At 35.5% G+C, this 25189-nt stretch overlaps 1 protein-coding gene across 2 annotated transcripts; it reads right to left on the reverse strand.

Annotated features, from left to right (window-relative positions):
* Nucleotides 1–1885: 1885 nt before the first annotated feature.
* LOC110094216 (serine/threonine-protein phosphatase 2A activator) lies at nt 1886–13593 on the reverse strand. 2 transcript variants are annotated; one of them, XR_003701443.1, is made up of 3 exons: nt 12308–13593; nt 2070–2135; nt 1886–2026 (listed from the first exon to the last, which is right to left on the reverse strand). XR_003701443.1 is itself a non-coding variant. In XM_020819396.2 (2 exons), the coding sequence occupies exons 1-2, from the start codon at nt 13525–13527 to the stop codon at nt 2129–2131; spliced, it is 1227 nt and encodes a 408-aa protein (XP_020675055.1). In that variant the 5' UTR covers nt 13528–13593; the 3' UTR covers nt 1886–2128. The 2 variants fall into 2 exon arrangements, 1 of the variants encoding a protein (XP_020675055.1); XM_020819396.2 differs by having other exon boundaries at nt 1886–2135.
* Between the last annotated feature and the right edge of the window lie 11596 nt (nt 13594–25189).

Here is a 25189-nt window from a genome sequence, read left to right on the forward strand (position 1 = left end):
GCGGAAATTAAAATGCAAATTATTGCGGTTGGTTGGACGTTTAGGGAGTGGGTTAAGAAGATGCCATGCAGATTTCAATTATAAATAGGAGCAGAAGAGCTGAGCGGAAATCATAAGCTTCTTCAGTTGTTTGTTGTATTTCTTGCTACCGCTGTGTTCATCCGAAGAGAGATAGGTGAGGTATGTTTAATTTTTTTTTTCTTTTTAATTTATTTCATAGTTTATTTGGTTGTGATGTAAAACTTGTGTACATTTATTTAAAAAATTATGTATTGTGAAGTAGTTTTAAGCTCCGCAGTTTTTGTGGGATATATTTCTTTGTTGGTTTATAAAATTATTAGCTAGTTCTATTTTAGATTTAAATATAAAATATGCTCGAATATTTTTTAATTTTTTTAAAAATACTGCTTGAATCTTTAAATATCGCAGTTACGATGCTTGTTTCGAAGTTTTGGCCATTAAATAATGCCGTTAAATTATGAAATCTAATTCTTTTTTCAATCAGGGAAAAACAAATACATAAAAGTTCTACATTTTTATTATCTTTTAAGAAATAATTAATTATTTAAATGATGAGATAACAAATTTTAATTTTTCAACAATTATCTCAACAAGTTGATTTCACATAATTTTCTTCTTACTATGATTGTTGCATATATTTTTTTAAATTTATACGTGTAAAATTAAGATGATAAACTCTCCATACTTTTGCAAAGAAACTAACTTACATGATAGAACGTATCAACATTTTCTTCATACTTTATTATAAATGGAAAACTCTACAATTTGTGCAAGAATTTATTTTTATTTAATCAAACCTAATTTAAAACATAAAATATAGTAATACCTCAACACAAAACGAGACAAAATAAAGCTTCTATTTCTCTTCTTTTTAAACGTTATCATTCCAACTGAATTTTCCCAAAAAAAATCACTCCAACTGAAAACCATGTTCACCTGAAAACAAGAAAAATCAAATAGCAACTAATGGAAATAATGGCTTTACCTGATTATACGGACTGAAAACCTGGTAAAATAATGAATTGAGAGGAATACGCCGGCATATCACGCGTATTGCCCAGAACACGCCAAACTGATTCACACTTTCAAAGAATGCGCCAACTAATATGGCGTATTATTTGAATACGCCTATCATTCTAGCACATTTGATGCTTCTTAAAATTTTTTTAAAAGCTGCTCCTTCCCTTAAATGTCACACAAAAGAAGCTTGTTACGAAAATTTGACCAAAAACTAACCACTTCTCACACATTTTAACCATTGCTCATCAATGACTACAGCTATCATGCTAGCAATTGTTGTCACTTATTTAATATTAACAAAAATAAAATAATAATGTTTAAAAAAATTAAACATATTATATTTCATATAAAATATAAATAAAATTAACATAAAATTTGAAAATCAAAATGATCCCAAACCAGCTCTTAAACCTTCACACATTTAAATAGTATGCGGTACATAGGATAAACAACAATTCTTGCCATCAAGATGGCAATGTTCAAAAAAATTACTTTTGAATTACTGTTCAACACTAGCTTTTGGTAGAAGATTAGGGACAAAAATAAAAAAATTTGTACTAAAACTCCGTTTTAGAAAGCAATAAAAAAGCCGTCCCAAACGAACCCTAGAACTTGATTTGGGACGACTTTCTTACTACTTCTTAAAGTAATTTTTTATTACATAAATTTTAATTTTGATACTGAAAAATTGCATTAAGAAGCAGTAAAAAAACCGTTCCAAACAAAGCCTATTAGTTTTGCAATGCAGGTCTGAATCAGGAAATTTAGAGTGCAGTAAGTTGGTCACGATGATCAAAAGAAATACAAAATTACCGTAGCCACTTTTATAAGCAAGAGAAGCAACTGTAAAGAAAAGCTGAAACTCTTTCAAGTGAATGTAGATGAATCCAAACAGAGCAGAAGAAAACACTATGAGCCAAAGTAGATTACTGGAATAGGTAGTATTCCTAATCATTTCCAAGCTTCCGTTTAGGGTAACAATTAAGCCTTATAAAAGTGTTCCATTTTCTCAGTTATCTACGCAGTAAAATGAAGACCTTCCAGAACTAGCGTTTGCACAAAATCATACAGATTCACCAAACGTACTTCATTCCCTGCAAGAACAAGGCAGAGCAAAACAAGTTCTTAAAGAACAAGAAGTGATTTAGGAAGATAAAGCAGATCAAAACAGGAGCAAAAGCATTTGGATATCTAAAATGAGATCTTTAAACTCTTGTGATGCAATAACGTATGGAGCTTAGATTTTTTAATACATATCTAAAATGAGATGTATAAAATCATACACAAATTCAAATTCATAGCTCCAAATTTCTAATTTAGATTGCTATTCATCAAAATAGACGTAAATTAGAACTGAGCGAAAATCTCCGCATGATAAATTAGTGGTCTTCCAATAGAAATTTTGCATAGAAATTTTGGAGCATTAAAAAAATCATATGTTTGACTTAGGCTTCGTTTGGCACCTTTTTTTGCTACTTTATGAAGTAGCCCTCTAGTACCAAAAAAAACATTATACTAAAAAGCCAACTAAAAAAACAGTAAGAAAGCTATCTCAAACGAAGTCTTAAACTCAAAAAATTAGAAACATACAACAACAACATCAAGCCTTTGTCCCACTACATGGGATCAGCTACATGAATCTTTTTTCTCCATTATGTTTGTTAAAAGTCAAATTCTCGTTTAAATCTAATAAAAAAGGTCATTTCTAATATTTTCTAACCTAGTCTTTTTAGGCTACCTCTACCTTTCTTAAAATAAGCAATCCAAATTGGAGAATAGAAAGACAAAAAATGAAACAAATCACCAAATAACTGAACTACAGGACAGATATAAAGAGAACTTCCAAAATAAAAATGCAATTGTAAAAAGTATTGATGCAGGGTATTGTAGGACAATTATTAGATCTATGATTATGTAATAACTTTGCTAGCCAAGTTTTAAAGTAATTATAAATTGTGTTAGGCGATATAAAGAGAGAACCTTGTGTGCTCGTATGTTATCATTTATTGTGTTATCTTGTAGTTGTATTATGTATCAAAAAAATATGCAATGGTGGTCATTTAATTTCCAAGGACAGTATGCAGAAAATAGATATGTTGGAGAAAAGAAAGAAGAAATAGTGGAAGTGGTCGACTCTGCTAATTATTTACTTGTTGCATTTGGTGGTCGATTAACTTGGAGGTTAATATAAGAGGCTACATGGGTCAAGGGACGTCCATTGAGAAATCGACATGGTAATTCAGCCACTAAGTGCCACCTCATTCCACTCCTCTCAAATGGAGGGACCAAACCACTCCACAATAAATGTGATAACTATCTCCTAGAAACAAATGTAATTCAAATAAGAAAATGTATTTAGATGTGATTCCCAGCTGTAAGAACAATTAATGATGGTTTGAATGAAATATAGAACTTGTTGGTGAAATGATTTGCTTCTCTTTGGTGTTTGAGAGGCTTTCCTTCGGTGAGGAAATAATTTTTGCAATTTTTTTTTTCTACAAGTCCTGAATAAATTTAACCTAATATTTTCTTATATCTCCCATAATATCCCATGTCTGATACTCGACTAGTCCTTCGGAAAAAAAAATGGAAGATATGCCATATTTAATAAAGTCGGCCAAGAGCAGGTTAAGAATGCCTATTCTCAACTTTGCACTCTTTTGAACCATCAAAATCTCTAGTAAAATTTCAGAAAAACTTCAAATATACTCTACCAACATCCATTGACAATCTCAAAATGGTTTTAAATACAAAAAACTTCCCTTTTAAAACCTCAGTTGTTCAAAGTCATCATATTTGTTGTCATCCTAAACTAGGTTTAAAGGTCCTAATCTCGATTTTTGGCTTCATCTAAACAACTAAAAAGTTTTGAAAAGTTTCACCCAAGTCCAAATCAATCATTTAACATTCTTCCACCATCTACAAGTTTTGCAAGTCCATTAATTCCTCCATATGTAAACCCTAGCATCGCCAAAATACTCCAATATGCCCTTGGTCAAATAGGGTTTAACATCCTTAGCCAACACTACTTGAAACTACTCTCCAAAACTCGAATCTAGGAATTCTGAAGTATATTGGAACACATCTACAGTAACTATAAGCCCTTGCAAGCATTTAATTTGAAGGCTCCATCAAATTGGTTTCACAATAAATCAAAAGTGGAGAGAATAACAATTCATTGGTTGCGACACTTGCACAAGGATACTTTCTTCATTTGTATTGGGGTAATTTTCTTTTATATGTTTATTTCTTTTTAATGGCATGTCTCTTCATGCTTAGGTAGTAGGTTTGCTTTGTTTATTGATAATTCCATGAAAATAATGTCATCAATCCAATTGTTGCCTCCACAATATAACCTTGCCATTTTTCTTAACCTACCATTAGAATATTACTTGAGTGACTCCAAATTTCAGTATGTGAGTTTCACACTATAATTTAGAGTTTTTCATCTCTAAAATCGACCACTTATAAAATCCCAAATTATAATATATTGCTTGAGCTAGCTTATCAGAAAGTGAACACTCTTCTATTAAGTAGTTTCAATTTGATACTTAAAAATATATGTAGGCCGACCATAAAATAAATTATGTGGATTTTCGTGACACATATCATCGTATTATAGAAAGCACACACCACAACACTTACATTATAAAATGCTTGCACAATTATGCTATCTATATTGATTACTCACCTACATAGCATGCCACCAAAATCAACAAATAAGGAGTAATTTAAGAGCAAGGTTTTAAAAGGCGAAATCGGGAATCGAGGCATTTTTTTCTATGTGAGGCGAGACGTAAGCCTCGAGGGGGATCGAGGCGTAAGCCTCAAAACGATTAAAATAAATTAATTTAAAATTATAAACAATGACAAAAAATAACAAAATATTATGCCAATTATGAATTTGAAGATTTGTTTTAACAATTATTTGTACTACCAATAATAAAATAACATGAATACAACAATATATCGGTCTGCCAGGGGTCCAAGGGGGCGCTTCCCCTTGGCTGAGTTCGACCTGGCTCGGTACCGAGCATGTGGCTAGTGGTACCGAGCATGTACCACTCGGTACTGAGCGGTACTTGAAGTGTTACCTTCGGTTCGAGCTCCGACTTCACACAAAGCGTGAAGAACTCAAACCAGTGGTCGAACAGGAAGAAAAATCGTTCCCGAGCACTCCTGCCGGATCGAAGAACTCACTTGTGATCGAACACGAAGCAGCTCTCAAAAGGGACGAAGCGAAAGCAGCGCGCTCGAAAGATAAGGAATTTGTTCTTCGCTGTGAGCTCCGTCAAATCCTAATGAGGCGTCGCCTCATGCTGCCTCGAGGCGTTACGCCTCGACGCGTACAGCTCGCTGAAAAAAATTGCACGCCTCGTCAAATACATTGAGGCTTAAGCCTCAAGGCGCCGGGTTAGCGCCTCAAACTGAGTCGCGCCTCTGTTCAGACGCCTCGACCGCTTTTTTAATCGATGTTTAAGAGCTCAACCAGAGGACCTATATGCTAGAGCAATTGACCATGCAAGTGCAAACTTTATTAGAGAAAAATAATGACGAGATGCAAACTTACTAGAAACCGTGATAACACCAATTAACCAAGTGAATCTTAGATTGCAAACCCCAACCCATATCTCTTAGAAATTATCATATAGAAGAGAACCAACAAATCAGAATCAACTAAGATAATAAGAATAACTTTTTGCTAGAAAGTCAGTAAAGAAATGAAGATGATTTTAATGATCCTACCAAAAAAAATCAAAATAGAGACCCTAACATTTGATGGGGTTTATGACCATAATATATTTCTAGATTGGCCCTCAGATGGATGAGTTTTTTAATGGTACTAAATGGATGACTATCAACGGGTCGCGTTTGTTAAAATGGTGGCCAAATCAAAATCTATTAGTCAAATATCTTAGCCAACAAAGACATTAGAAAAACTAGTCATCAAATGGGTGGACATGAAGGAGTCATTAAAGTCAAAATACTTCCCAAAACATCATGATATAAAGCTTCATAAGAAATTGATGACTCTCAAGGGAGTATGCAGGTCACTTAGTACCTAAATACATTAGAGGATTTTGTGGCTCGGATTAGTTGTATTGATGTTGATTGGTAACTTGTCAATTAATGTATTTGGCATTAGAATGGAGATTGAAAATGAGGTAGAGCTATATGATCCTTAGACCATTGAGAATAGATTCGATTGTTCCCTCCCCATCGAAATTTAAAAGAAATTTACACCCCTCATTAAGACTAAAATCCATACCACTACATTCTCAACCTAGAAGTCTACTGATAAACTTATTTCCCCTACAATTAGTCATCAAGGCACGAAGACGAGTACTAAGTCCATCTCTAAAACTAAAAGGGAGATCATCTGTTTTAAATTTCATAAAAAGGGCATCTGAAACATTAGTGTGAAGCCCAAATATTATTTCTAGAGGAGGGAAATGATTAGGAGAATGATGATATTGAGAAGATTATTGATGACACTCTTGTCTGATCATTACATAAGAGAGAGTAATAAGTCACATCTGAATGTGATAAGGTGTTTATTTATTGAAAAAAAAAATAAAGATTGGAGGAGAAACATATTTAACGTGTATGTCATATGCAAGAATAGATGTTGATTAGCAATTAATAGAAGCACTGCAATGAATGTGATATCAATCCATACACTTCAAAGAGCAAATTTAAAATGTAAACTCCATTCAGAGCATTTCATGTGAGTTGGGTGAACCACACATCCCTCCCAATTACTAGTAGGTGCATGATGCCCATTAAAATGAGAAGTTACAAGGATTATGTTTGGTGTGATGTACTTCTTATGGATATAGCCAATAGATTATTAGAGGGGTTTAGATTATTTGATACTAATGTCATACACTATTGTTTAGAGAACACTAATATGTTTAACTATCCTGTGAAGTCATCTAAGTGATCCCTCCCCCACATCATCACAAGCCCACTTCTGATATATAGCCCACTCATCAAAAGAATATAGAGCCCTATATTAAGTTAATTAGGATTGGATTATTTACTGCTAGAAAGTCCTAGCATGATATTGACTATACTACCACTATATCCATGTTAAGAGTTTTTGTATGGAGTTCCCTCTATTCACGAGCCAAGAGATCAAATTCTTCAGATTTAAAGTTACCACCTATGGACTCAAACCTAATCCTATCAATATCAAAACCATCATTGATTAGCCTACTTCTAAATCGTTTATAGATGTTAAGAGTTTTTTTGCCTTCACGATATTATACAAGAGGCTTATTAGGCACCTTAGCACCATGGATCCTAAGTAAAGAAAATTTATATGGACTACTAGTGCTCAAGAAACATTTAATCAGATCAAGGTATTTATGACCACTTTTCTTATATTGAGATTTCCTAATTTCACAAATGCATTTAAGGTTGCATGTGCTGCCTTAAGATTAGGCATTACAGGCATGTTAAATACAAAAATCACCTGTCTAATTTAGTGAAAATTTGAATGATGTTGGACAAGATTATTCTAGATGTGATAATAAATTCCATACCATTATTCAGTCTCTCAGGCATTGTAGACACTATTCATTATAGATGAAATTCAAATTACATTCAGATCATTAGATCCCTAGGTTTAACAATATACTAAAAGAAAAGTCAAGTCATAGACATGTAAAGTGGTGGAGTTTTTGCATGATTACACCTTTGTCTCAAGCAAAAATTTGGTGTTGAGAATACATCAGCAGATGTTTAATCTAGAGTACCTTTGGCCATCATATCTTTTCAATTACAGATTTAAATTTTGATACACTAAAGGAGACTTATCTTTCATGCCCATATATCCATATCACAAATACATCATTTGCATAAAAAAATGCCCTTATCTTTTATGAAACCCTTTTTTGTGCTAGATGAATATTTGTATAGAATTAGATAGTTATGTATCCCTAAGGTATCAGTCAGAGTTTTTTTTTTTTTTTAATTTTAGAGTTTCATTCAAGAGGAATTGTAAGATATTTAGAGTTTCATTCAAGAGGAATTGTAAGATATTTAGGAAGCGACAAGACAAGCAAAGAAGCAATCCTGTTGAGAGCAAACTTTATTAGCCTTCTACCAAAAGGGATGTAGATAGGATTATTCTCGGGTGTTTCCCATGCAAGTGGGCAAAAGCAACTAAATAAAAAACAGAAAAAATATATTGCTTTGCATTTACAATATAGGCCCTAGGAGGACCTTTTGATGAATTTTGTTATGGGTATACCTAGAACACCTAGGGGATTAGACTAGTATGATGAAACTATAAGTAAAACTAGATCTACAAAAAAAAATATAACGGCAATGATATAGTGATTCGCATCAGACTTGAAAGAATACATTCATCTTCACTAAACTGCATGCAAGGGCTAGTGGCCCATTTAAAATCCTTAAGAAAATTAGACCAAATGCTGATTTTTATGATGATCTAACATGGAAAGAATAAACTCAACCTTAATCTTCTCCTAAATTCCCATAACATCCAATAGTTGATCGCTAACTTGACCTTAGAAAAAAAATGAAAGATGTGCCCTATTTATCAAGGCCAACCTCTGATAGGTTAACAAGATCTAGTCTTGATTTTTCTCTCTTTTAACCTATCAAAATCCCTTGAAAATTTATAAAAAAAAGCCCCATATATAATCCAAAAACATTCTTTGACAATCTCCAAGCGGTTTTAAGTTCAAAGGTCTTCTCATTTAATAACCCTAGTTGTTTAAAATCGTCCAATATGTTGTCAGACTAAACTAGGTTTAAAGGACGTAATCTCGACTCAAAATTAATCCTTAAACATTTCTCTACTATCTCCAAATATTTTCAAGCCCATTAATTTCTCCATTTGGAAATCCTAGCCTCCCTAAAATTCTTATGTATGCTCTCGGCAAAATAGGGTTTGCCATCCTTAATCAACCATAGCAAATCCTACACCAATCTACTTCTCTCAAAAACTCAAACATAGGGTTCCTAAGAAATATAAGAACACTGCTATATTAACTACAAGCCCTAAAAAATCAATTAATTCCAAACCCTAAAAAGCAAAAGATCACATTCTCCATAAAGATGGGTATTAATTCAATCCAAAATTTTATATAAAAAATAGTCCAAGATCATGGCGAATAAAATAATTATAGATAGCCTTTATCAAGTGATAAACACATTGATAAAAAGAGTTAAAAAGCATAAGGATATTGATGAAGAGCTAGCAAAATATAATAATGTCAAAGACTTTTGGGAAATGAAATTATCATGAAAAGAAGAAACAAGAAGTCACCATGAATTAAAAATTAAAAATATTAAACTAATGCATTATATTATATGATACCTAAATTATGCCCCCTTATTTCGCACTAAACAATTGGCTACTTGGTAGGAGATGCATGATGCATCACCAACTAATTTGCATAAGTTGGCAAAAGGGGTATTAATCTTCTCTTGTTGTACTTCTAAATGTGAGCACAATTGAAGTACCCTTGAACAATTCATGTCATTACAAGATAAGAGGAAGAATACAGAATATAGTGACTGATTATTATTTCAAGTTGCTTATGGTTTTATACACAATTTGAGTGTGATTCATATTAAGAGGAGAAATACGCTAGCACATAAAAGGTAGAACGATCTTGTCTACGTAAAGTGCAATCAGGCTCTTAAGCATAGACATGATAAGTGGGGCGTAATAGACCCAATTAACTTAGAAAACATTGATGGTGTGATAGGAAATACTTGAGTTTGCAAGTAACCCTAATGGGAAATACTTGAGTTCGCAAGAAAACCTAACAATAATTGTTAAAAACAGCGAGAAAAACTCGAGAACTTCGGTGAAAACAATCCAAAATAATAAATTGTATTATAGGAATCAAATCAAAGCAAGCACAAAGTAAAGATAAAATTGATCCTCAATTCGAGAGGAGGATCGTTCTCTCCCAATCTCTAGATGATGAGTCTAGAGCCCAAGACACCAAAGAGAAACAATAATCAAGCATGTCCTAACCCTAACCTCTTATGCTCTTTAAAAACATATCTTCCTAATAAAAGCTTCCTAAAATAAACCAAATTCAAAATAACCTCCTTATGCTTTAGCCGCCCCCTTCCCTCTCTCTATTTGCCGCACTAGGGGGGGCCCATATGCTTGGGCAAGAATTTCTAAGCCACCTATAGAAGTGAAGCAGCCCAACCTGGGCTGGTTTGGTCGGTTCAGGGAGAACCATAACATGGTGATATTGATTAGCATATTGGGGTTATGAATGATGTTGGGGATTATCATTTTTATGATGATCTAACATGGAAAGAGCTTGACATGGCTTCTTGTTTAAAAGAAGATAAACAAAATTTCATAATATTTCAAGGTAAAAAAAAAATCATCAAATCAATCTTAAAAAAAATTTGCATCAAAGACACCAAATATGGATGTACGTAAAGAGGAAGGTGATTTGAAAGATAATGAATCATAGGAGTTATTTGGTTCAATGTCATGCAAATTAAATTGCTATCTAAAATACAATGTTATTCAAATAATAGTACCATCTATCAACTACAGTGTATTTAGTTGAAGGCCTCTTTACTCGAAGAATATAATCCTATTTAGAATAATTAATGGAGATTAAAAACTTTCTTGTTTTTTAATCCTTCGCTTTAAAACCATTAAAATTGGCATCCAATTTGAAAACAATTTAAATTATCTTAATCATGGTTACCAAAGGTTTTTAAGCAACCTAAATAACAGAGAATGCCAAACTCCACCTCTTATAAATAACATAACATCAAAGAAAATACTAAACCAAGCCATCACTTATATTAATTCACATGATGAAGACAGTCGTGAAGAAAAAGTTGGTGCAGTAAGAAATGATGATTGAGTAACTCATTATTTATGATGGCTTCAACTTTTTATTTTCTTGTTCTTCGGAGTATTGGGCTTTTAAGAAGAAATTTGCATGTGATTGATAATTTGGGACAAAACATATTTGTTTGTTTTTTTATAATGACTTATTTTGCTAAGAGCCTTAGCTTACTTAAGTGCTTGATTATGTTATTTGGTATATATGTACTTTAATATTTACACAGATATATGAGTAATAATTTGTTGAGTGTACAACAATTTCATATCAATTATTTATGTCGGGTATTCTTGATGAATACTCATTGAAGGTATTAATCTAACCTTTGGTCTTTTACAAGTTGAAGCTTAACTTGCTTACAATCTTGCACAGCTCTTTGTCATTAATAATTGATAGAATATGATATAAATCTTCTAATAATTTTACTAAAGAGCTTCATCTATGTTTTCTGCTTCGTAAAAAAAAAAAAAAATCTCCTTTTCACTTCATGTTGCACTTTGGGTGTTCATAACACAAGTTGTATGGATCTCAATTAATTAAAAGATTTATGTATGATTGTTCGATAAGTTTTACGTTGGTTATTGATGAGTGCTTGGGACCCGGCAATGATAGGTTGTATGAATATCAATGTTGGATATAAATAAATCATTAACATCCCAGTTGAATATGGCACAAATGAAAACCTTGAGATGGATGTGTGACAAAATAAACAAATTGAATATGGTACAAACGAAGATCTTGAGATGGATGTGTGACAAAATAAATAATAATATGTCAAGAAATTGTTAGAAGGATAGTGAGAATAGCATCTATTAAAGATTGGGTCAAAAAAGGGTGGCATGTGATTTGAACATTTATAACAAAAGATAGAAAATGCATAAATAAGATAGATAAAATTAATGTTGAATGATTAGGAAGAAATATTGGATCAACCTAAGGTGTTATAGATAGAAGGGCATACAAATTTATGCAAAATAGTTTTTTAACACCTATACAACACTCAGAAGAAATGAATGGAGAACAAGTATTCATAAATCCAACATATACTAGTTGGTATGGAGCTAATGATAATGATGATCATGGTGGTGGACCTTCACCATGACTCTTACAAGGTCATGTTCAATGGTTCAATCTCACAACATACATATATGAAAGTTGTTTTGTATGTTACACTTCCTTAAGGGACTTACTAGATCCACTTATACTATAATAAACTTCCTAATTTTTTCGTTGCTTGATCAAAGATCAAATGCAAAAATCAAGTTTGCAGCCATAAACATGAAAAGTAAAATTCTCCTCATGCAAATAGCACTAACTTGAATTTTACCAAATTTAAAATCATGAGCAACATCACACATAACCGATTCAAAAAATATATATAAGGCAGTGAATCATACCATTTGATAAGTGATCCGAAAAGAAAATGCTGCATTATGGGCACCTTTTCCAGCACCTCTGCCTTGTACATCTTGAGCAGGCCACTGTTGACTTTGGTCCAAGTGGGCACACCACTGATATCATCGAGCATGGGCGAGTGCTCTCCAAACGCCCCCTTCTTCACCTTCCTCACGAAAGCCACGCAAGCCAGATACATATACTCATTTGAGAAATTATCCAATATATCTGGATTATGTATCGACCTAGGTTTCATATATTTATGATCAATTAGCTGCGCCGATCCAAAGATGAACGGAAGGAAGTGGTAGTCATCCAAACCCCACACCCCATGGGAGCCGGCAGGCTCAAGGCAGTACATAGTTTGCAACCTCCTCATCAGATTCAGGTATGCAACAAACACGCGAGTTACCAAGGCGGGACAGTCCTCCTCCTTTATGAGCCCAAGGCGCGCCAGGCAATAGAGGAAAGCAGCAAAATTAGTCTCGTGACCAGTACCATAATCTATACGGGAGGCGTTGCCGAATGAATCAAGGAGATAAGGAAGGAGCTCATCAGCGGCAGGGCGGAGCACATCCGAGATTAGGAGAGGAAGGATCAGGGAGATGCCCTCATTGGACAGCTTGTCGTGCCAGGAGCGGTAAGCTGGGTTTCCATAACGAGATGAATGGGGGAGTGGCGGGATCTCTTCGATCCATTTGTCTAGGGTTTCAATTAAGGAGAGAAGGGAGGAGAGAGCGGGGGATAGAGGTAAAACGGGATCGTGGATTTTGCGGCCGCGAACTGAGTCGGACAGGGCAGCCACGAATCCTAGAAAATGGCGGCAGGCGGCGGAGGCGTGAAAACGCTGGATGTCGTCGGAGGAGAAGATGCGCTTCGACGGGACCTCAAAATGGAAGGGAGGCTCCGCAACTGGAACTGGGAGTGGTCGAGGGACAGGAGCGAGGACGATGGCGTTGGTATTTTTTGGGGCGTTAATTGCCGGAGCGCGGATCGGACGGTACGCTGGCGGCGGTGACGAGTCAGACCACTGAGGAGGCAAAGAGATTGAAGCTGCATCGGTGGTTGGGCCGCCGCATGATCGGCAGAACGTTTCTGATGGCAATGGTATGCCGGCTGTAGCTACGGTTGCTGGTGAAGAGTAAGAGGAAATGGATGCGGGGACGGAGCTTGCCTGGAGAGAATGTTGATGCTCCGCCATCTCTTCTCGTTGCTCCGCCATTTCTCCGTGTGAGAAGGAACTAGGAGCGGGTTGTTAGTTCGATACAGGTAGAAGGTTTTGAAAGGTGATTTACATACATTAGTGATATTTTTAATCTAACTTAAATAAAAATAGGATCTAATTTAACAAAAATTAAGAAATTTACTTTAGAATGATTTACATATATATTATTGATATATCATCAAAAAATTATCTTGATCCGGCATGAATCGAGGCAAAATCAAGTTGGGAACTTATGAAATTAAAATCGGGACCATTTGAATTCTGATATCAACAAACTTATAGTCAAAATTGAAGAAATGCAAGAGATCTTGTTTGGCAAGATCTGGAATGCAACGTTGAACGAGAGATAGAGAGTGGGACGAGAGACGGTAGAGAAAACTTTTATTATATGAGTTTCAGGTTACAAGCAATACCTATTATATATAGACTTTACTTAATAGAGACAAGATAGCTAAACAATGAGAGTGAGACACCTTATTGTTTGTTTTTATTTATTATATGGTATTTATCTACTAATAGTCCCCCGCAAACTGATGGGTTCTGGGGAATTATCAGTTTGAGCCGTAATGATTGAAATCTTGGAGTAGATAAAGATTTTGTGAATATATCAGCTACTTGATCCAAGGTGTTAATGGGTAGAATATGAATGCTCTTGTGTTGTATATGATTTCGAACAAATCTTTGATCGATTTTGATGTGTTTTGTATGAGCGTGGAAAATCGGGTTGTTGGCCAAGGCGGTAACTAATGTATTATCGCAATATATGTCAGTTGGTTGATTTTGAGGGACTTGAAATTCGTCATGTAGTTTAAGAAGCCATATGACGTCGGCAGTTAGAGCGGCTAAGGCATGGTATTCGGATTCAGTAGATAATCGAGCTACATGTTGACCTTGAATTTGTCAAACACTTGGGTCAAGAGGTTGACCTGGTCAAATTGACTAAGCCAGGCCTCAAGAAAACCTTCTTTGGGTTCCATGGGTCAGACCAAGTCTCTTGAGCTCAGACCCATTCCTGGGTCAACCTTGTTGATCAGGTCAACCTAGGTTATTGAACCTGCAAATCATTATGCAAAACAATTGTAAGAAGTATATCAATAGTATGTAATTTAGCCACGGGGCTAAATGTTTCTGTATAATCAAGACCAAATTCTTAATTGTTTCCCAACGCCACTAGATGAGCTTTATATTTAGCTACATATCCATCAGCTTGGAATTTAGTAAGGTAGGTCCATTTACAGTCAAGGACGAAAGACTTAGGTGGAGGAACGAGACTCCAGGTCCCTTGTTTTTTGTAAAGCAATGAATTCATCGACTAAAGCTTGACGCCATTCAATATGTTTAATGGCTTCCTGGGTCAGGTTGAATAGGCTTTGGGAGTTGCTGATGAAGCAGGTTTAATATCATGATAGGCTTTAATGAACCAATTTGCTGTCTAGTGATCATGGGGTGCCGAATTATATTGGGCTGAGAAAGAGATGAAAGAGTGTAAGCTGAAGGAGAAGTGCTCGGAGAGTGCTGAGGCAATTGAGTATTTATGGTACGTTGAGATGAAACATCAGCAGATTTATGGTTGGGCTGAATTTGTGTGTGTTGCGGGTTATGAGCAGAAACATGAGTTAGCAGAAAAGGCAAGGTAGTGTCAGGCAAAGTTGAGTTATCCGAAAGTTTTTGTGAAAACATAAATTGGTGCTCGTCAAAAGTAATGTGTCCAGAGATAATGATCTTCTTTGAAGATATATCTATGAACTTGTATCCTTTTGTGAGTATCGGAGTATCCAAGAAATACACAAAGTTTAGATTTTGGTTGAAGTTTATGACGAGCAGGCAGAGGTGTAAGAGGAAAAAATGCACACCCAAAGGTACATAAGTGAGTATAAATGGGTTTTATGTGGTGTAAAAGTTCAAAATGAGAGACATTTTTGGTATTGGTGGATGGCTACGATTTATAAGATAGACTATTGTCAAAATAGCATCGGGCCAGTGAATGTAAGAAACATGAGCAGTGTGAAGAAGAGAGCGAGTTATTTCAATTATATGTCCATGTTTTCATTCGGCTATCCCATTTTGTTCAGGGTTGTAAGGGCATGATATTTGGTGAGAGATACCATGACTTTGAAGAAAGTGAGTGAACGTATGACTAATATATTATCACCCGCCATAAGTACGTAAACACTTTATTTGTTTAGATGTGTATTTTTCAATCTGAGTTTCGAAGCGAGTGAAAATTTCAGCAACCTCAGATTTAAATCTCATAGGGTAAATTCACGTAAATCTAGTAAAGTCACAAACAAAAATAACATAATATTGAAAATCATATGTTTAAACAACAGGCACAGGACCCCAAATATCATAATGTACAAGCTCTAAAACTGAGTTCTTGCGAGTTAACGATTGTTCAAAAGGAAGTTTATGAGCTTTTGAAAGATTACAAGGATTATTTTTAAGATCTATATGCAAATTGGGATTAGAAACAATAATAACATGTAAGATATTTTTATTTGGATACCCCAGTCTGTTGTGCCAGGAGAAGGAGGATGAAGTAGTTGCGGAGTACGCTTGATGCAAAAACTCAGTAGTAGTCCTAACGGGATAAAGATCATTGCTACACGGTCCTCGAAGAAGCACTTCTTGTGTCATCAGATCCTTCAAAACAAATCCATTAGAATCAAAAGTAATAGAAATACTGTTGTATTTAGTAACTTGCAATATGGATAACAAATTGTATTTAAGATTAGGAGTATGAAAAAGTTGAGAGAGAGTAAGCTTACGAGCGGGTGTTAGTAGCAAACTTGCACCGGAATTAGCTATACTTACATATCTGTCGTCTCCAATGATGATACCTTCCAGACCATGATACGGAGAGGAAACATTAAGATTTTCAAGTGAGTTAGTGAGATGTAAAGATGCTCCTGAATTAAGAAACCAGTCCGTGGATGATGTTGCATTGCTGGCAGCAAGCACCATGTTGGAATTATTTAAATATTTGGGAATATATTAGGGATTGAGATGATGCCAACAATTTGGAGCCACATGACCTTTCTTGAAAAAAAATTGACAAATGATGGAGGCATTCGATGTGGGGTGAGTTGAATTGTTGAAACTTTGAAAAACACAGCCTCTATTGCGGCGACCACGACCACAGTTAGAAACTAAATCTACGTTTAGGTCAGGTACAGATGAAAGGCGAGACATATTACAAGCGAGATTGACTTCTTCGCTAAGAAGAAGAGCATAAAGATTGTCGAGGCTAATGAGGGTTAACATAGTTCTAATGGCTGTTTTAAAATATTGATAAGATAGGGGAAGAACATTAAGAATATACAGAATAATGTCTTCGGTATCCACCTTGGAACCCGCTGAGGCTATGTTATCAACCAAAGATTTGATTTCATCTAGGTATTGAGTCATGGTAGAGTTTTTGAGAGAAATATGGTGTAATTTGTTCTTTAGTTGAATAACATTAGAATGATTTGTAGATTGAAAATGACTTTCAAGTGTAATCCATATTTCAGAGGTGGAATCAAGATGGATGATGTATGGAAGAATTGGGGAGGAGATCGTAGAACAAATGGCGGCAGACAGATTTTGGTCCGTGAGAAGCCATTGCAAAAAATCAGGATTAGATGTGGAAGAGCTGTCAATTTAAACAAGAAAATGAGTGGGTTTTGGGATATTTGAGTCAAGAAAAGAATAAAAACCATTTGCCCGGAGAACCTTGGTGATTTGTCATCTTCATATAGAGTAATTTTCAGATGTAAGTTGGATTTGCACAATGGATTTGAGATTAGAAACAACGAATTTCAAGGTAGAAGATAGAGCCAGCGTATCTTGAGTCATCGATTCCTCATATTCGTCGGTTTGGGAAGAAGTTGTGTTCATCATCTTCACCTTACTTGATCTCCTGCTTTGATACCATGAAGAAATGCAAGAGATCTTGTTTGGCAAGATCTGAAATGCAACAGTGAACAAGAGACAGAGAGTTGGACAAGACGGTAGAGAAAACTTTTATTATATGAGTTTCAGGTTACAAGCAATACCTATTATATATAGACTTTACTTAACAGAGATAAGATAGCTAACGAATGAGAGACAAGATAGCTAAACAATGACAGTGAGACACCTCATTATTTGTTTTTATTTATTACAAGTTATTTGTCTACTAATAAAAATGATCGTCTCGAAAATATGAACCCAACGACACCAAATTCGACTCAATCCAAGCCTAAATGGGTCCAAATCAAAGACCCAAAGAACATTTGGAAGGTTCAAACATAATTTGGATTACCAAACAGTTTCCAAACATGACATGCTTATATTCAAATTGAGCAGCTTGACAAGGCAAATCCAACGAGCCCAAGATCGCCAAATTTTGATATCATTAAGATATTTAAATGCCTAATAAACAATCAACGATCAAGGGATTCAACATCGGTTGTCCATCAAAACCACTCACAATTTACCCTTGATCTTCCTCCTAATTACGGGTCATTCCACTCTCAGAAATCAATAAATAGACCCCTCACTTCTCATGGAAAGGGAGGCCTAAGAAAGGAAGCGAGAAGAGAGATTAGAGATCGTTCTTGCCACCTAGCTCCTCCTCGACCACTGATCAAACTTCCGTCGGGCCGCCGCCTGACACCAGACTTCTGTCGAATCACCAACTAACTATTAGACTTCTGTCAGACCACCGACTGACGTCAGACTTCTATCGGACAACCAATTGACACTTGAAACTTTTGTCTGACTTCTACCCAATATTAAACTTCTGTCCGTCGTTATATTTCTGCCCGACCATCATCCCTAGGTGAACTTCTACCCGGTCACCAATTGTCGTCAAACTTACACCAGGCCACCAAAAATCCTTCTGATCTCCGTCACCCACCGGTTACGGTCCTTACGACCTCCGTCGCCAAATTATGGTCATTCTGACCTCCATCGCCAAATTATGGTCCTTCATACTTCCGTCACCTACCGACTATGGCCCTTCTAACCTCTATCGCCCGCCGACTATTGTCCTTCCAACCTCCGTCACCAGATTATAGTCCTTCTGATCTGTGTCGCCCATTAGATGCGACCCTTTTGACCTCCATCACCAGATTATGGTCATTGTGATCTCTGTCACCCGTCGATTACGATCCTTCTAACCTCCTTCACCATATTATGGTCCTTCTAACCTCCATCACCTGTCTACTATGGTCCTTCAAACCTTTGTCGCCCTGTTGACTATAGTCTTTCTGACTTCCATTACCATATTATGGTACTTTTGACCTCTATCACCTGCCGACTATGGTCCTTCAAACCTCTGTCGCCCATCGATTATGGTTTATCGCCAAATTATGGTCCTTTCGACATCCATCACCTATCGACTATGGTCCTTTCGACCCCTATCGTCTATCGACTATGATCATTCCGACCTCTATTACCAGTCGACTATGATCCTTCCATCCTTCGTCGCCCATCAACTACGGTCCTTCTGATTTTTATCGTCATAGTATGGTCCTTCTGACCTTCGTTGCCCGTCGACTACGATCTTTCTGACCTCCGTAGCCATATTACGATCCTTCCGACCTCCATCACTTGCCTAATACAGTCTTTCCGACCTCTATCCTCCACTGATAATGGTTCTTCAAACCTCCGTCTCTAGACTACGGTTCTTCCAACCTCCATCAACAGATTATGGTCTTACCTCAATATTGATGATTACTCGAAACATGCCTCTATATCGCTTGGTAATGTCCTATACTGATTGGTAATTTGTTTGGTACTAATCGATTTTCATACTCGGTATCATTCTATACCAAGCTCGATTTGGTCCGTAGTTGAGCAAGGTACAAAAGCACGAGCAACCACCCAATATGGTTTAGGAACCAAGATCACAAAATTGAATGTATACACAAAACTTTAACTATGTACTGATTAAAATTATGATTGCATGCACAAGAAATGAATGTATAAATTGGAACTATGAGCTCATTTTTGAATGTATACATAAAACTCATTTGTTTTATGAGTGTAGAAAGAATTGCATACATAAATTCAACTCTAAATTTAGGCATTTTATCTAACCAGTCTATAAGTTTACTCCATATAACAGGTTTAGGTTGTATAACAACTTCCATATATTTATAGACGAATATACCGCAATCGACGCTATTTGACTGGACAAGCACATCCACTACCATTTGAATCGACCACTTGTAGATGTCGTCGTCAAAAGCATGATGTGTTTCTTCGTAAGTTCATAATATATCAAAATTTCATCGGTATGAGCTATACCGAGTATAGTACCGAGCATGATACCGAGTAAGGTACCGTGAAGTACCAAACATAGTACCATGCTCTGTATGGAACAACAATGGGATGCTGCTCGGTATGGTACTAAGTTAAAAATCCTATTTCCAACAAACTTTCTGTTATATCAATAGTTTCATTGTGTGAGAAAATGTTTTACACCTATACTTTGAAACCCTAAAACAAAATCCTAAACCCTTTAAATATTTGTAGAGAAAATACAACAAACACATCACACTATGGAAAAGTACTTCAAAGCAAGAAAATACCTTAGGCATGGCTTCTTGCAATGAAATTGATGAGCAAATGAATGAGCTTCGGACAATGAAGATGAACAAATCCTGAGACAAGACAAGGAAAACTAAAGAGCCTCCAAATTGAATTTGTGATAGTGCCCGCTGTTTATTTTTGAGAAAAAAGTGATGATTCAAGTGTGGACCCCAGGTTGGGTCATTGGGCTGCACGGTAAAGGGGAAAGCTCGTGATAAAATTTTACTTTTTGGTGGATCGGGTCGTCGGAGCGCAACGTGGCATCTTTCTATTTGCATCCAGATGTACAGTTACATCTAGTGTCCGCACTGAATAATTTTCCATGTGGGAGGGCGAAAGTTTCTACTGTCGGTGATGTGGAACCCCAAAACTTCAAACTGTATATCTTAGGTTTAGAAATTTTGAGAAAAGAAAGAGTCAACTTGAAGTAATTATAATAAACAACAACATCAAGCCTTTATCCCACTATGTGGGGTCGACTACATGAATCCTTTTTCGCTATTGTGTCATGTTAAAAGTCAAATTCTCTTTTAAATCTAATAAAGCAAGATCATTTCTAATATTTTCTAACCAAGTCTTTTTAGGTTTACCTCTACCTTTCTTAACATAAGTCAAATCTAATATCTCAACTTATCGTCCCAGGACGATCCCAGATCGTCCTGGACGATCTTGGAGCAGATTTTGATATTACACGGAAGGCCTCCGTTTTATGCGACCAAACCATCTAAGATGGCTCTCTATAATCTTATCTTCCACTGGAGCTACATGAAGTCAAAATATTATGTTGGTTGTAGGTATAATTTATTTTTTATATGTTTTGGTGGAATTATTTTCCTAAAAAATATAATTTGAGATGTGAGAATAATAATTATGTTTTCTTTGAAAGAAAATAAATAGTAATTATGTGGCGGCTTTTGTATGAACTTTCAAGGTCCATGAAGGAATTTATAGTGTTAGAAGGGTTGGAAGAGAAGTTTTTATTGTTACTATACATAATTTATTAGTGAAAAAATAAAAAAAAAACTAATATTTGGATATAAAATATAAAGAATGGACAAAAATTAGTGTTAATTTCCATCAATTCTATGAGAATTTGTCAGCAATCCTTAGTATATTTCATTGGCGTATCCTTTCGTGGTTTTCCTCTTCTAGAAAACATATAATTATTAAACTTATTACCAGCTTGATTTTTCTCTTTCAATGGTACGAGAGCTAAAGAAACCTAAGAAGCTCTTGCTTCATTGAGATTCTACGAAGAATAATTGTCTAGGATTCACTACGGGAAAACACGCGATTACCGTCGGATTTTCCGGCGGAAAATTCTGGACGGTAATAAACGGCGCAGGTACCGGCGGATATGGCGCCGGAATTAGGACGTTTTTCAACGTCGATAACGATCCGTTTTTTCGCCGGTAATACGTCGAAAACTGCGCCGGAGAAATTTCCGACGCAAGATTGGCGCCGGAAATAATTTATCGACGCGATCAAAATCGGTGTATGGATTTCCGCCGCAACGTGCGCCGGAAACTTATAGTTCCGTCGGAATATCTATGTGTTCCGGCGGATTTCGTCCGCCGGTAATATGGGGTTTTCCTGTAGTGATTTTCTTTCCTACTCTATCTGCTTTCTAGCGTTGCTTCGACTTGGTATGTTTCTTCCTTGTTCTTTAAGCTTGCTAGTTTTTCTTCCAATTTTCTTCTCTTCGATTGATTTTTCGGTTTGAATGATTGCGAATCGATTGATAGACCCCATATTTTTAAATGGGAAGTCTAAATTGGTTTCTTTTAGAGATATTTTATCTGGGACTTTAGCCTCTCTGGATTTTCCTCCGCTCAAAATCACCTCTCATCACAGTTTACCGTCATTGTGGATATCAGATAAGGAAATACTTGCTCTAGTGGCCCACTTATAATTTGCACTGGTTGGGAAATTTCCTAGGTGTCGTTTACATCTTCTAACTTCAAACTCTTTGGTGAATTCTCTGTCACTTTGTTAAACCCTAAGAATGTGCTGATTAATTATTATTATTATTATTATTTGTTTTAAGTTAGTGAACGACTTAGATTATTGTAGGATTTTCTCCCACTGCTATTACTTTATAAATAAATATTTTATGAAGCTTTTCAAGTTGACTGCATATTTTGATGTTAATGTGGAATCTTCTACCATTCCTATTTGGGTTTCTTTCCCCAATCTTGCCCCCCACCTTTTTTTCCCAGTATACTTCATGGTTTGGGGTCTTTATTTGACCGCCCTTTAAGAACGGATAATGCTACTACCAATGGAACAAGGCCTTCGGTTGCTTGTATTCTAGTTGAATTAGATGTTATTAAACGATATCCTGATCAAGTTTGGATGGGATCTAAGACTATGGGTTACATTCAATTTATGAAAATGGAAGAATTTGCCACTTATTGTAATCACTATAAAGCTTTGGGTCACTTGAAAGTTGAATGTTCTATTATGCATCCTTATTTGGATGATGCTTCTCCTAATAATACTATGAATATGAGTGTTACTGATTAAATTCCTTCACAACCTAATGTTGATAATGTTGGTCCTCATGCTACTATTGTGGATGAGGTGGTTTCTCAATATTTGAATTGCATTATTCAAGGCAATGTGGGTGATGAATTACCTTTGCTTAACTCTAGTGATATGAGGCAAGTGGTTATGCCTATTATGGCTCAGAAGAAATTTGATAATTTGAATCCTAACTCTAACGGTGGTGACTGTCCTATCATTATGGACAATGTTGTGGGCACTCTAGAGTATTCTTTTGGTGTCGCTCTGGTTGGTGCTAATGGTATGGAGGCTTGTGATAAAGTTTTGATTCATGCTGTTGTGGTTGGTGAGTGTGAGGTGGATAGAGATATTTATCAGGCTAATTTGATGATGATGAATGAATCGTCTAGTGGTTTGGATTTTTCTGCCGAATCACCTATAGCTATCGTTGACCTGGTTCTATCTCCCTCTCATGTGAGGCCAAAAGGCATTGCAACTCTTGTTGATGTTCCTATCAATTTGATTTCTCCTAATGTACTGAATGCTTAGTTGGTCTCTAAAGTGAGGGATTCTTGTTTGGTGCAATATGACTGGCTTAATGAGACATCTGTTTCTCCTTGTGGGTTAATAAGGATGAAGCAGGCTGATTCGTTTCATGAGCTATTTGGGCTAAATGCGAGTCATACTGTTGGTAATGTTTCTCTCATGCTAGTAAGCGTCGTAGGTGCAAATCTAAAAAATAATGATATCATGCCCGTGTGGTTGGTGTAAGCCTATCTTTGGTGTTTTTTGTGATGTTGTTGGTGGTGGGATTGTGTTGTTTAAGTGAGAGATTTTGTGTTGGGTGAGTGTTGTTGCTGCTAGGGCATGTGGGAGATCTGGGTTTAACTATGGTGGTTGTCCTGTGCTTTTGATGGTTTGATTTTTAGCTTTTGTTGGGTTATGTGAGTGTTGGGGCTAGTTCAGTGGCTAATCATGGTTGATGTTGTGGCCTATCGTATGGGTGGTTATCAACTTCCCTTTTTGCTTGTCTTTTTTTTTTTTTCTATGTTTGTGCAGGTTTTTAGTCATTGTTGTGGCCCTTTTTGTGGATGTGCTCTTTTTTATTGTTTTGTTGCTGATGCTGCTTTCATGCTATTGTTTATTTCATTTTTTTCCCTATGGTGTTTTCCCTTTAGTTTCATGTTCGCATTTTATATTTAGTTGAATCTTTAGCTCATAGGTTTCACTTCAAAGACTGTATTTTTAGAGAGCTTTTGATTCATTAAGGATGTATACTGTTTTTAATTTGTGAAATGCGTATGCGCATATATGGGTTTTCTCCAACCAGAATGCAGTACATCATCCATTTGCTCAGTACCGCAGCTCAGTACCACTGACATGGAGCATTCTGATTGGTCTGGGGATGGCATTATGCTTCCGGCCTCCGCACAGAATAATTTCTCCCTTTTAAGAGCTCTTTGGCAATTGATAAAGTGGAATGTAAAATTCATTCGATTAAATATAAATTTGATGTTGATTTACATGGATCAAAATGCTTACTATTAAAAAAAATTATAAGACCTTCCAAATTTACTTAAAAAAATGCACTTTCTTAGCAGCTGTGAATAGCTTTAACAATAGTGTTGGGCCTCCTTTGGGACAGCTTATGGGCTTTTTTTTGCTGATTTTAAGAAATTTTTTAACTAAAAGTCTATTATAGAAAGCAAAAAAAAAAAAAAAAAATTGTCCAGCTTTCAGCCACTATATTTTATTATTTTCGTTGCTTTAAAAAAAAAAAAAAAAAAAAAAAAATTGTCCAGCTTTCAGCCACTATATTTTATTATTTTCGTTGCTTTAAAAAAATCATTCAAAAAAGTATTTAAAAAAACAATAAGAAATCTATCTCAATGAAGCCTTAATTTTACAAAAAAAAAAAAAAAACACTGATTTTTGAACCGTTGTGAGTGTCATATGCAGAAAATCCTTATGCAAAGATTTTATATTTGTTGGGCAAACAAAGCCTCAATGCTTTGAATTACAGTAGTTAAAATCACATCTACATACGATCAATTTAAAACATTGCAATTAGCAGTAATTAATAGAGAGAAATAAACATACTCGTCGATCCTTCGCCCGCATAAACAATCAATTTGCATGATTAACTGTACAACATTGAATCAAAAAATAAAATAATATTTTCATCCTTTGTATCTTAGCAGATATTGCATTTTCTGTACAACATAGCAGCACATTTTGCAGTTGATCTTGTAAATTTCATAATATTTGTTTAATCAAGGCTTCCATAATTTTTATTTGGCCATTATTTTTTCGCTATTATAAAAAAAAAAATTGTACGAGAAAACTTCTTTCTATAATAACTCTAAGAAATTATTATTTTTACAATAACTTTATAGAACCGTAAGAAAGTTATCTCAAAAAAATTAAGAACAATAAAATTTTCTCAACAAGAAATTGAAAAGATTAAGCTTAACCCACAAATTATGATTATAAAGGAAACATTTATTGTTTGATAAGTAAAAAAAAAAGGGAGAAAACAAAAGGCATAAGTGGGTTACAAGCATTTTGTTACAGAAAAATAAATTATTGTAGT

The sequence above is a fragment of the Dendrobium catenatum genome, unplaced genomic scaffold (assembly GCF_001605985.2).
Source record: "Dendrobium catenatum unplaced genomic scaffold, ASM160598v2 fragScaff_scaffold_85, whole genome shotgun sequence".
In the NCBI taxonomy this organism is placed as follows: domain Eukaryota; kingdom Viridiplantae; phylum Streptophyta; class Magnoliopsida; order Asparagales; family Orchidaceae; genus Dendrobium; species Dendrobium catenatum.